Source organism: Pan paniscus, chromosome 19 (assembly GCF_029289425.2).
Source record: "Pan paniscus chromosome 19, NHGRI_mPanPan1-v2.0_pri, whole genome shotgun sequence".
In the NCBI taxonomy this organism is placed as follows: domain Eukaryota; kingdom Metazoa; phylum Chordata; class Mammalia; order Primates; family Hominidae; genus Pan; species Pan paniscus.
Genome location: NC_073268.2, coordinates 82,334,757 through 82,348,419, shown reverse-complemented (window position 1 = coordinate 82,348,419; position 13,663 = coordinate 82,334,757). Strand labels below are relative to the sequence as shown.

Sequence of the window (13,663 nt, the reverse complement as noted above, 5' to 3'; positions counted from 1 at the left end):
ATGCAGTGGCACGATCACACCTCATTGCATCCTCGACCTCCCAGGCTCAAGTGATCCTCCCACCTCAGCTTCCCAAGTAGTTGAGACCACGGGTGCTGCACCACCATGCCCAGCTACTTTTTCTATTTTTTGTAGCGATGGGGTTTTGCCATGTTGCCCGGGCTGGTCTTAAAGTTCTGGGCTCAAGCAATTCGACTGCCTCAACCTTCCAAAGTGCTGGGATAACAGGCATGAGCCACTGCACCCAACCACAGAAAGGCAGTTCTAACTGTCCACCTCCACCACTTTTCTCTGTAATTCAGGCATTACTGACCATTTCATCTTTGAGACTGAGATAATGCTTTGACCTGGCATTACTACAAAAACTCTAGGTTTCAAATTATACTCAGTCTTCCATGCATTCTATCTTTTTGGAACTAAACCTCCAAGAGTTTATCTCTAATTAACATAACTTACAATTTGGGGATGGGTAACCAATCAAAACTGAGGTACCAAGGGCTGAACCCCTCCTGAAGACAGAATAATGGAAAACCCTGGCACTAACTTTGAAAACCAGCGGGCAGCCAGAGGCCACACAGTGCAAGCACCGGTCAATGCAGTACATAGGGAGGACAGATCCTCTGCTCAAGTTGGCCATAGGGAGGACAGATCCTCTGCTCAATCTGGCCTACCTCATGATTCCACCCAACTTGTACCTCAGTCTCCTATCTCCTGGTACTTGGTGTCCATACAACTCGGCTCTCAGAACACTGTGGCGGATGAGGACAACTGCGCATCCCTTTTCTGAAAGGCTGGTGACTCAATCGCTACTGCCCCCTTTCTGTTTAAAGGCCACCTTCCTTAAGTAGTCTTGTTTTCTGGAATCCCTCAGCTCACACAGCCAAGAGGAGACTCATTCTTTTTTTTCTTCCCTTAAACACCAACTTTCATTCTTACAGAAAGAATAGAAATCACCACCCTGCTCAGATGAGCCAATGCAAATACCTTCTCTGAAACAGGCCTTCAAAACAAAATATCAAAGGGGAAGAGTAGCTGATTTTTTAACCCTTAACACTGAAAAATGCAGAGCTTCAGTTGAAGTCACAGATGAAGTACAATATGTGTTATGTTCTTAGCAGGGAAATGACTCAAGATTCAAAACAACTTTAGTAGCATCATTGAAAGCACAAAAATGTAAATTCTTTCCCAGCAGACCCCTCAAAATCCAGTGACGATCATTCAGGGACAACAGGCTCCTGTTGGTCATGGTTACTGACAGAGCTTAATTCTCACGCTGTCTCTTGAGTATCTTCACCTCATCAAAGAGCCTAGGTTTGTAGCACATTTTCATTTGTGATATTAAAAGACAAAGAATAGCAAAAAAAAAAAAATTAGAGAAAACAAGTGGAGGTTAGGCAGATGAAACAAACTATGTTAACTGTTTGGCATTTGAAATAGGCAGGTCACAATTTGAGAGGCTGTTTCTACCACTGTAATTAGAGAAGTGCATGGGTGTTGCTCCGCCTAAGGAGGGGGAAAAAAATCGAGTTGGCTCTTTCCCTTTTCCAGTACTGAAAGCAGTGGATAACACTGTTTCAGCTCCACTGCCCCAGAGAAAGAGTGCATTTGAGCAGTACAGTGGATCACTCTGTTCTCTGATGACTGACTTTGGAAGTAGCCAGTGCAAGACAGAAACTACCAACTGGAAACAGACCTTCCAGACTTGAAACTCAACTTCATCAATGTCCATACCACACAAATCTACTTCCTGTCTTCTTCTCCTTTCTCTGACGGGGGAAAAAAAAAAGTGGGCAAGGACTAGATCTCTGCTAGTTTTATGGAGATGAAATGAGTGCTAGGGGTACATCAAGCAAAAAAACATTCAACCAAAAATAAGAAGGCAACTCCAAGTCATGTAAAAAGGGTCACTTCAGAGCTGCGAAGGAACACGCTTGTCTTTATCTCTGAGGATCTTAAGAAAAGTATTTCCCAGTTGGAAATCTACTACACACTCATCTTTCTCCTCCCCAGAAGAATGGCCCTTGGTTTCACCGTTTCAGGCAGCAAATTCTGACAACGGGATCCTGTGTTACTTGCCCTGGTAATATCAGTTTTCAGGATTGTATACCTATATTGCAATATAAAGAAGAATGGCACAGAGTCCATGAAGGGAACATGAGAATAAGCCAATAAGTCTCTCCAGAGAAACGCTCTTCCCTTCCCCAAGATACAACATAAATGAAAGTAGAAATAACTTTAGTACTTCACATGCTTGTAAGATGCCATTCTCTAAATGGCATAAATTACAAACCCAGTTTTAAGGACTAAAACTCACTTATTTCTTTAGTCTTCAAATACCTACTCACCATTTACTAAGTAAAATGAAGATAAATATTTTGGATCTAAAGCTATGTTACTTACTGCATGAATATGTGAGTCACTGGGAGCATACACACCCCTCTAGTTAAAAAAAGAAAAACTATGCTTGCTGCAGATATTTTACCTACTAACCAAAGCAACATACTACATACTAGTGGACAGAAAGCACTGCCTCATCGGGTAAAAATAATCTGATGTATGAGGAATACGAAAAGCAGTTTCAAACTCCAGCTGTCATTTCCAGAGAGTGTGTTGCCAAAGGTATGAACGAGAATGAGTTATTCTCCTGCAGAAGAATGATGTTCTATCAAACAAAACCAAGGAAAAAAAAAAAAACAAAATTAGAGAGCATTAAAAGAAAACTTCACTCTACGACAGTCAGATGTTAATAGAAAGATTAATTTTGCGGTAGGAGTCAAAACAGAAAATGCTGGGTAACTATATTTGTGGGATTAAAAGCATCATCCTGAGGTAACATATCCTTCTTAAGTTACAACAAACAATAAAATACAATGGACTAGCATATGCCTACTAGAAGTCAAATACAGATGAGACACAGTAAACAAAATATAACAAGCAGACAGCATGTTACAAATAAATGTATACTATTGGAAAAGGTCTCTGTGAACTGTAATTTGTAAACGCACTAGGGTAATTCATTATTTAAAGAGATCTGAGGTTAAATTCTTCACCAAAGCAAAGAACTATATAGAAAGCACATAGTCACTTCTCTAATTTGTCTGGTTTGTAAATCCAGAGTTTCAAATATTAGGTAGAGTAAGGCAATTCACACAACACAAATGGCTAAAACACATTTGAAAAAAAAAAGTTCAAGCTCACCCATAATGCAGGAGATGGAAATCTAAAAAAGGGGCCCCTTTTCACCTACCAGATTGGTAAAAAATGTAAAAGATGTATATTACCCGATATCTTCACTGGTAAAAATGAAGAGGAAGTCCCATTAATACAAAAAAATGTGCACTGGAACTCTTGAAGAGCAATTTAGCAGCACCCGTTAAAATGTAAGATGCACACATACACACTTCTGGCTATCTATTGCAGAAATACCTATACTAGTGTCCAATAATGCTCTTGACAAAGGTATTTGTACTAGTAAGAAGGAATTACAAAATACCCCTTGATAGAGGAATGGGTGAATAAATTGGATACATCCACACATGCAGCCACTAAGCAGAGTAAGGCAGAACTGATGCTTTGATGTGGAAGAATATCCACCATCTACTGCTGAGTGAAAAGAGCAAGTTGCAAAGTCGTATAAAATTTTGATCTCCTTTTAAAAACTAAGTATGTGTGAGTGAGTGAACGAATGGTTGTCTCAAACAGAAGTTATCCCTGGAGGAGGGAAAAGAGAAGCATACGCAATTTCACTTTTTATTTTATACAGTTTAAAATTTTTATGGGTTTCACTTTTATAATTTAGGTAAAAGGGAGTTATGTTGCCATGAAACTATTAATCTGCTAATCCACTAAAAGTTCATGAGATGCTCTGGGGGAAATCATGCAAAACCCCCTGGAGCCTAGTAATACGGCCACTGTGATTTCCACAAAATCTGCTCAGATGAGCGGGTCTAAGAGGAACCAACCTTATTCTAATCAACCTTATTTTTTATTTATGCAGAAAATGATAAAAGTTTTAGAACAAGACAACCACTTTCTCCCAGACAAGCAGTATGGAGAAGATTCAGTACAAAAATTTTCTTATAGATGTAAGTCCCCACCCAAACGAAAAATATCACCAAAAATAACAGATGTCAATCACATTGGCCCAGAACCTTACATCTTTAAACTCCCTAAAGTCATGTTCAAGCCTAGGCTCAAATCTCACCTATAAAGTTCAGGCCCACAACTTTGAGAACTAGAAAGAGCTACATTTTCCTTTCATCTTTTGTAGAGACTGGTATAACACCTCTTTCTCTTTCTTCTCTTTTTAAAAGGAATATCCCTTGATTTTCAAATGTAACTCTGAAAATGATACACTCAGTAGGGGTTTTAAGCACATCTTGGAGAAAGGAAGGTAGAATATTAAATGAATAATCATACCATAAAATACTCCCATCTAAAATATGTTTAGAAAATGTATATAAGGAACAAGTTCACAAATTTGAACTAGTTTTTAAAAGGCAACCAATTTACTAGCACAATCTCAAAGTTGTAAGAAAGTACACAGTGCCTTTCTCTCTAATGCACTTAATATTAAACAGTGTTAGGATAATATTTTCCAGGCTAGAATGTACTTTCTGCTTGCCCTAATAATAAATCTATGCCCAGATGGGAAATGGAACCAGAACTAAATAAACACAATATAGACAATGAGCAGGAGAGCCAGAAAAGTTAGCTAATGAGCCTGTGATGCCTTCACAAGCTCTAAAGTGGGTTTCTTCAAAAAGGAAAAGTCAAACAATTAGAATGGAGAGTACAAAAAGTTAGATATTCGATGTGTGTGAAATGCAATTACAGATTAGAGGGTGAAGCAAATGGATTTCTTTCTGTATGTGATGGCTGGTATCACGTGTTGTCAGATATGTAAGCTGAAAGGAAAGCATGCTACATAGTCATACCATAGAAATCAGTCATCAAATCATCAACAAAACTTTAAAACATGCAAACTTTGTTCTCGATGACAACTGGTATTTTAAACAAAACAAACCCTTACTAGAATGAAATACGGCCTAAAATTAGTTGCAGTGAGTCCAACTCAATACATAAGTAAAAGCGATGAAGAATAAAAACAAAGAGGAAGAACAAGGAAGAGAAGCCACTTGAATACAAAGTGATTCCATTTTTTTCTCAACACCCACACAAAGACAGCAGTTTCTGACAAGAATGTTCTCGGCAAAAAATAAAATTACAGAAAGGCTTTTTTTTTTTATTTCCAATGAGAAAAAGGCAGCTCTATATGCAGATTAGTAGGCCCCAATTATTTTTTAAGGCCCAAATTTACAGCCCTCATATTTCAAAATTATCTAAATAACATTTTTTTATTGGAAAGAAAATATGACTGGAAATAATGTTCTTGTTTGGAATGCTTATTTCATGTTGTGCTTGAAAATAAAACCAAAAGTGGTAGCTTACCTTGGCACTGGAAGCCTTGTTTCCCAAACCCCCTGAAAAACAAAAACAAGAACAAAATATCTTAACATATTTTCTGTTGGATAGCATATTTTAAACAAGTTATGTGACCAAGTACTCTACCACTAAAGGTTTGTACGTGAAACCCAATGATTTAATAGAAAAAAACATACCTAAATATCTAGTCAGATTACTGTGTAAATTCAACCTTGGGGGGGAAAAAAATCTTGCCTATAAAGGATCACTGAACTATTTCAATGTATCAACCTTTTCTCCAATTTTTATACTATGTTACCGATACTAAAATTTCAAGACAAGAACATGACTGTATATTCAAACTTGTTGGCTACAACACAATATTCAAGTAACAAAACAGTTTATGGTTAAAATTTTAAAAGGAAGTTGCTTATTTTGTTCCTGAAGACCAAATGAAAATTGTTTTTATCTCCCTAAAGACAACAAAGTGGCTTCTTTTTGTTTAAAATATTACATGTCTAGAAATTGCCAAACGGCATCACTTTTAACATTTAATGTTGGCTTAAGAAACCAGATCTTAGAAAATATCATTCCTATTGTTTGCATCTGAGATGACCATGATCTAATTTCTACTGAGAACCAATAGCATTCAAAGCACATAGGGAGGCTATTTTGTTCTTGTAAATGACTTTAGAGAATTTACTCTGTAAGCAGAGAACCCTGACGTGGACGTTCAATTGCAGGTATTGTTCTACTAGAATGAACTGCATTAAAATTTCTTCGGAAGGTTGAGAGTCATAATCTCTTGCTTCACATAGAATGTTTAATGTACAAAGTATTTCACATACTTTTAAAATTAACTTAGAGTCATCCCCCCTACTAAAAACCATATCTAACTCTAAACATTTCGCTTAAAAATATCAGTGATTTAATATTGAAATAAACTTGTAAATCAAGGACCCCGTAGAAGCAATAATGAAAGCAAACTGAAAAAGACAATCCCCGTGGATGGTTTCCTGGGACTTCCAATTGGTTGGTTTACAATTAAATGCAGAGTGCTGCAGGGATACTCAGGGGGGCATTTTCCACTTCACAATACTGGTGGTGACCTGAGCGCCTCTTCAGCTCACCAGGGGCTGATCCTTCAAGGGCAACTGATAGTGGAAAGACAATAGCTAGCCTCAGTATGCTGCAAGTCCCTTTCTAACTCTCCTACTTCCTGCAAAAGTCACCAGCAGTCTGTTCCCTTTTAATGGACTCTCACAGCTGACCACCTCCTCTTAATCAAATGCAATATTCTCTTTGCCCTGATGCTCCGAAATTTTTATTTTAAATAGCCTTATCTACGACTACCTACTCCTTTGAGCACAGTCGCTTCATATGCTGACTAGACAGTGGAAATCACTCATAGAGGTGGCTGTGCTTTTCATAAAAGTGTACTTGGGAGCAGATGTCTAAAAAGGAAAGGAAAAATTAAACACCTTATTCGCACCACGATCATGGGACCTGCCCTTTGGGATGTTTTTCCCCAGATGTGATGGATTCCGACAGAGCCATCCATACTATGTTCACCCTAGTGGCCCAAGATACCTGTGCCACACAGCTGGCTGGTGGCAGGATTCACTCCGTGACTGCCACCCTGTGCAGCTCCCCCTGGCCTAGAAGGAGAGGGAGCTAAGAAGCCCTAGCCATAGCTCTGTCTTGCCGGGAACTTCCTACACCACAAAGAAGAGGTAGAAGAGTCAGGACGTCGGGCAACTTAAAAGAAAAACCAAACTACTGCTGCTCTAACTAGAGGACCTAGAGCTCCCTTAGTTCCAGCTTTCAAAACTTTTGTGTGGTGACGGGGATCTGGGAAGAAGGGTCACACACCTTTTGAGGATCAGATGAAAGCTGTAATTCTCTCACCAGGAAAAAGATTCACAAACACAATTTCACTCAGTTTTACAGGGTTCAGAGACCCCTGAAGCCCTTCTATGTATCGATTCTCCATAAGCCCCCAGGGACCCTCCGAGTTAAGAATGCCTGGATTCATTGGCGATTACCTGATCTCTGACCTCTGGCCCTTATATTATTTTTCTTAAATAAGGCCTCTGCCCTCATCAACAGGGTTACAGGTCTAATCTCGAGTTGACAGGGTCTATTTCATTTTTTTTGAGACGGAATCTCGCTCTGTCTCACCCAGGCTGGAGTGCAGTGGCCCGATCTCGGCTCACTGCAGCCTCCGCCTCCCGGGTTCAAGCGAGTCTCCCGTCTCAGCCTCCCGAGTAGCTAGGATTACAGGCGTGTGCCACCACGCCCGGCTAATTTTGTATTTTTAGTAGACAGGGTTTCACCATGTTTGCCAGGCTGGTCTCGAACTACTGACCTTAGGTGATCCGCCTGCCTCGGCCTCCCAAAGTGCTGGGATTACAGGCGTGAGCCACCGCGCCTGGCCGACAGGGTCTATTTTAAATGAGTCCCTCTGCCCTTGTGCCATTTGCCTGCTAGAACTCCCCCTCCCCCACTGCAAGCTTTCAACAGTTTGCTCTCTCTCTCTCTGCTCACTCAGAAAAGTCAGTCTCTCCGTGCCCAGTAGATGCAGCCTACAGTAGGCAGGGGCCCAAGATTCCAGCGCAGTCCAGCCCGATGGGAAGCACAAACACAACCCCCCCCCCCACCCCGAACGCGCCCAGCCTGGCTCGCCAGCAACTTGGACCGCGCGCAGCGCAATCGCCGCCGCTCCCCCGTTACTCCGGGGCGCGTTTCTCCGGGAACCTTTGCCCCCTAGGGCCTCTCCTCCTCCCCTGTCCCCTGGGCTCACACCCCGGCGAGCGGCCGCTCCGCTGGGTGCGTGCGGGTGGGCGCGCCCGGGGAGGTGAGGGGCACGGCCCGGAGAGGGATCCCCTTCGCCACCGCACGGGGCCAGCCTCCCTCTCGCGCCAGGGGGTGTGTGTGGCGGGACGGCGACGTCCCGGGAGTCCTGCCCGCCGGTGTCAGGGCCGGGCGCGCGTGTCACTCCGGGCGAAGAGTTCGGACTCCCGCCGGTTCCAAGTTCTCGGAGTGAGCCAGCCCCGGGGCGGACGCGCCGGAGCGCCGGGTGCCGGGACTCGGAGGCGGGGAGGAGCGGGGCAGGAGTGCCCGGCCCGGCACCTACCAGATGAAGTCGGTGCAGTGGCTGCAGAAGGTGGGCTGCTTGAAGAAGCGCGCGATGAATTTGTGGTCCTTCACCTCGTGCACGTTCTTCTGCCTCAGCGCCCCTTTGCGGGCGAAGCGGTTGGCCACGTCCTGAGACGCCGTGGAGTCGTTGCCCGGGAAAACGTCAGCCATGGTCCCCCCCAACCACCTCTTGCCTCCGCCGGGGAGCTACGGCCGCGGAGGGCCGGGTGGGCGGGGGCGGCGGGGGAGAGGTGCGGGCTCGGGGCGACCCCGGGCGCGGGGCGCGGGCCGGTGGCCGAGGTCGCGGCGAGGGGGCGCGGCGGGGGCCGGGGAGAGTCGGGCCGGTGCTGCGCGGAGCGGGAGCGGGAGCCGGAGCCGCTGGCTCGCCCGCTGGCCCCAGGCTCACTGACAGCCCGGTGCCCGGCGCTCGCGCTTCCTACTCGCGGCGGCAGAGGCGGCCCGGAGCGGCACCGCCCACCGCGCATGCCCCGAGCGCGAGGCCGCGAGGACGAGCGGCGGGGGCGCGCGGGCCGGGCGCGCGCGGGGGTGCGGCGAGGGTACGGCGGCGGCGCTGAGCGGGCCGGGCCGAGTGCGGAGGAGGTAGCGAGTGCTTGCGGTGCTGGGAAGACTGGGCAAGGGGAGGCGGCGGCGGCGGCGGCGGCCGGGGGAGGGCCGGCCCGAGTGGGGATGCGGGGGAGGAGGCCGGGAGTGGCGGGTCCGCGCTCCTCCGCCGCCTTTTTCTTTCCTCCCCTTCCTGCGCCCGGCTCCTCTCCTCCCTCTCGCCCTCCTCCGCCTCAGTTCTCCTCCTCTTCTTCCGCTCTTGCCGCCCGGCCTCCTCCTCTCCCGGTCTTCCTTCTCCCACTCCCGCTCTCCCTCTTGTCGACGGGCTCGGAGTCCTGCGCCACCCGTGCCGGGCCGAGAGGAGCCCGCGTCCGGGAGTGGGCTCCACGCGCAGCCCCTGCCCCGGAGCCTCCCGCCCGGTGCTCACCTCCTAACCCCTCAGCACCCGCAGCAGGGAGCCCCTTCCCCATCCTCAGGACCCCCGGTGTCTCCAGGGCACGACGCCCGTGTTTTAGCAGCCTGTACCAGCTTGAGGTTTCACCTGGCCAAAATGTCACTTTCATCACGTGTGCCCTAAAAGACCCAGCCCCTAGACCTTCCTACAGGAGGAAGAGAGCGATTTTTAAATAATTAAGCATTGACCCTTTCCCCTACCTTCTCTTCTTGACCTATACCGTATTTCACCTGCGTGTGGTAGAGACTTTTAATTTGTACGTCGGGCATTTATCACCACGTGGGATGGTTAAAGGACTTGTCTTAGGTATTTATCCCGTTATTCATTGGCCAGCAGAGCGACGATGTTGATTATCAGGCTTTCTTGATTTTACAAGTCCAGGACCTTAATTTAGAAATCATTTTGCATCCCAAGCTAATTACTGCAATACTGTCAGGTGCAGAGTGCAGCCAGTACGTTTGTAACTTACCAAGTAAAACTGCCTGTGAAAGAGTAGCGGGCATGGCTATGCAAAGGACGCAGGTGGGGATGCACCAGCTAATCACTCGCTGAATATTTATCAGGTCTGCCTGGAGGCCGCTAAAATACATAAGGGAAATAATCATTTCTCAGCGTTTCATTGGTGTTTTGTTTTATTTGCCAGATTCACGAAGTCCCCAAAACGACTTTACAAGCTAAAGAGACCAAGAAAGAGAACACGTTTGATCCTTCAATAAATTTATGTTAAAAGAAAAAAAAAACTTTTCTAAAATACTTCTTAGAGCATGTAACATAGGCCAAGTAGAGCTAATATTGTTTTCTTTGAGATTGCCTAATTGTGATGCTTGATGATAGGAATGTCCTTTATATTTTTAACAAATGGAAGCTCTCCTGACTGGCCATCAGTGGTGCATGCACTTGACTGATCCATTTACAATCTCTTGAGCCAGTCTTGGTGCTTCAAGAGCCTGCACCTGCCTGGTATTCTAGCTGGTCAGAAATTTCGCCACTCATGGTCGCCCCTCGGGTCCAAGGAGTCAAAAAGGGAAGAAGCAAAGAGGAATGAAGAGCAGGGCATGTTGGGGAAATAGTCCCAATTCTCCATGAAACACTAGAAGCATCTCAAGCCATGGTGGTTTATTGCTTGAAAGCAGAAATCAAATGGAACATAGTGGAATGAAATAATTTCTTTTCTCATAGTCGTCTTTTATCTAAGACGGAGATCCTGGCACATTTTACGAAGACAAGCTTATTTCTATGTCCCTGAGGCTTTCATAGGAGGATGGAGAGAGCTGGAGGGTGAAGTTGCTGATAATGGAATCCTGAGCAAAGTCATAGGAAAGACAAGAACAGAATGAGCCCTGGCAGCAGCCTGCGAATCTCCTGTGTACTCCATGGAGTGACTGTGTTAGCTGTCAGTAGATCAGATGGAACAATGTGTCTGTTTTCTTTTAAGTTGTGGCTTTGCATTCTTGCCTCAGTTGTTAGTGTTGTTCCTGGTGGGTACGAGGAGGAATGATTGACTGGAAGTCAACTGATTCATGGTTGGGCTGGGCATGAAAGCATCAATAGCCCACATCTTAGCTCAGTTGGGGAGAGGGGACTGTGCACCCAGAGTGGGGATTTATCAATTACCAAGCAGTGTAACACTGTTCCTAGCAAGGACTGATGGAAATGTGGGCCAGCATCTACTCCTGCAGCCCACCTGAAGTCCCCATGGTATAACTAAAATGGAGGAGATTAAGGACGGGAGAGCCCCCTGGGTTGGGGGTAGTCAGTCAGTCATGAGGGCATGAGTAAATTTTATTTTCGAGTCTGCTATTTCATGGGGAAGGTGCGGGAAAAGAACAGGGAATGTCAGACTGAACGCAGAGTTTTTCAGAATCCGCTTCTGTCCTCTGCCTTTGAGGAGTAAGCTCAACACTGTTTGGAGAGGTGTCACCTAGACCAGGGGGACCCAGAGGCTGGAGGCTGGGATCAAAGTCAGACCACCAAACAGATGATTCAGAATCCCAATGGTTTGAAGCCAGTGGTCTTTCAGATACAATTTACAGCTTGCTGCTCTATGCAGCTAACTGGACTGTTTTCAAATGAACCAGGACATTTTCAAATTGGGCAATAGGAATTGCATAAGTATCGAAAAAGCATCATTCTGAGATTTATGGTAACCAAGATGACTTAAGGCTTATATTTTATTCTATGCACCATATTCAAGGTTTAGGAGAGGCAAGGCAACTGCCGAAATGCGTAAGCAGGCAGCAGTCAGATTCACTGTAACTGGCAGATCTCTAAACAGGTAGAGGTGAGGATCTAGCTGAGTAGCAGAACACTAGAGTCAGGGGCCATTTTGGGGTAAGTTTAAGGAGCAGGGTAATACTGTATAGGAGTGGATGAGTCAGATGCCCCAGTCAGAGGTTAGTTCCAAGGCTTCCAGGTCTGGTCCTGCAGGTTGCTCATAGCACAGGAGCTCCCAGTCAAGAGACTAAGTAGGGGCTAAAACTCAACTCGCATACTCCTTGCCGAGTGTACCTTTGGGCCTCTGTCTTCCCAGAAAAGCCACCATTTTTAAATTCACACCAAGGTACCACATGGGTTAATGAAGGCCCTGGTTGGTTGTGATTCCAGTTGATTGATTCCAGTTGGTTGTGTCTCCACTGAAAGAGCTTCCGTGGGCAGCCTCCCTGGAGTTTGAGGCTTGGGGACTTTGCTTCTAAGCAAGCCTTCTTCTAGGATCTCTTTCTGTCTCCTGTATCTCACAGCATCACTAGTCCCTCAATGGCTCAAGTTGAAAACCTAGGCATCATCCTTATTCTTCCCTTGGTCTTACTCCCATATCCAATCCATGAGAAAGTTTAATTGGTGCTTCCTCCAGGACAGATCTCAAATCTACCCACCCCCAACCCTAGCCTAAGCGCTATCATCTCTTTCCTGGGCCACTGCAGGACCACTTAATTGGTCTTCCTGCTTTCGTTCTTGCCCTTCTCAATTTGGACTCCACAAGTAGCCATCTTTTAAAAATGTACCTGTTTAAACCCACTTTATGTCTTGAATTAATGGAAAGATATGCCCTGTTCTCATACAGGAAGAGACATTGAAATGTCAGTTTTTCTTAATTAAACCATAAATGTAACTTAGCCCAATGAAAGTAGAATTTTTTTAGAAGTAGACAAGCTAATTCAACAGTCCAAATGAAAAAAAAAGTAGGAATAAATATCCCACCAGATATTAATCAAGAACAAAAAGAATAACAAGCCCAAGAAAAAATAATGGCAAATGTCATGAACAGATAGTTCTCAGAAAAGGAAATACAAATAGTTCCTATGATAAGATTCTCAACGTGTCTCATAAAAAGATAAATGTAAATTAAGATCATATTGAAACCCCACTGTGACCTAAGAGTTGGGCACACATAAAAAGTGTAAGGAACACACTGTTTCATTAAGGGTGTACAGAATCAAATGGTTTTATACATCATTAGCAGGATTGTAAATTGTCACACACAGACATGATACAGAGCAATTTGGCAATAATTGTCATTTAAAAATGTATCAAACATTTTGATGCATGTACTTTTAAAAGGTTGATACATTTTATAAATGTAATCCTAGCACTTCCACTTCTATAAATGTATCTTGCATATATAAATGCACGTGTACATGAAGGCATATGTATAAAGGCAGCACTGACTCCAGTAGCAAACAATTATTAAATGTCTATCCACAGGAGATTAGTTAGATCAATTATGCATTCATTTGCTAGAATTATTTGCAGCTGTTTAAAAAATGAGATTTTTTTTTTAAATTATATGTACTGATATAGAAATATCTTCCAGATGTATGAGTGAAAATGCAAAATGCAGAAATGTGCATAGAATGTTAGCATGTATGGGTTTTTAAAAAGATTATATATAAATATACATTTAAAATATCTGGGCTGGATGCAGTGGCTCATGCCTATAATCCCAGCATTTTGGGAGGCCAAGGTGAGAGGATCATTTGAGCCCAGGAGTTTGAGACTAGGCTGGACAATATAATGAGATCCGTGTCTACAAAAAATACATAAAAAATTAGCCAGGCATGGTAGCATGTGCCTGTAGTCTCAGCTACT

At 44.5% G+C, this 13,663-nt stretch overlaps 2 protein-coding genes across 9 annotated transcripts in view; one reads left to right on the top strand and one right to left on the bottom strand.

Annotated features, from left to right (window-relative positions):
* The window catches only part of PRKCA (protein kinase C alpha), a 500,722-nt gene extending 491,967 nt beyond the window's left edge, over positions 1-8,755 (bottom strand). Inside the window, exons 1-2 of the mRNA XM_003812367.6 lie at positions 8,561-8,755; positions 5,452-5,483 (exon numbers count right to left, since the gene is read on the bottom strand). Of these exons, the coding sequence (XP_003812415.3) occupies positions 5,452-5,483; positions 8,561-8,733 (205 nt within the window). The 5' untranslated portion in view covers positions 8,734-8,755. The remainder of the gene's footprint in view (positions 1-5,451; positions 5,484-8,560) is intronic.
* Positions 8,756-9,081: 326 nt separating this feature from the next.
* Positions 9,082-13,663, top strand: part of APOH (apolipoprotein H) — a 91,859-nt gene continuing 87,277 nt past the window's right edge. For all 8 annotated transcript variants that reach the window (XR_008621640.2, XR_008621639.2, XR_010110707.1 and 5 more), the window contains exon 1: positions 9,082-9,162. The gene's annotated coding sequence lies outside the window, so the exon portion shown is untranslated. The remainder of the gene's footprint in view (positions 9,163-13,663) is intronic.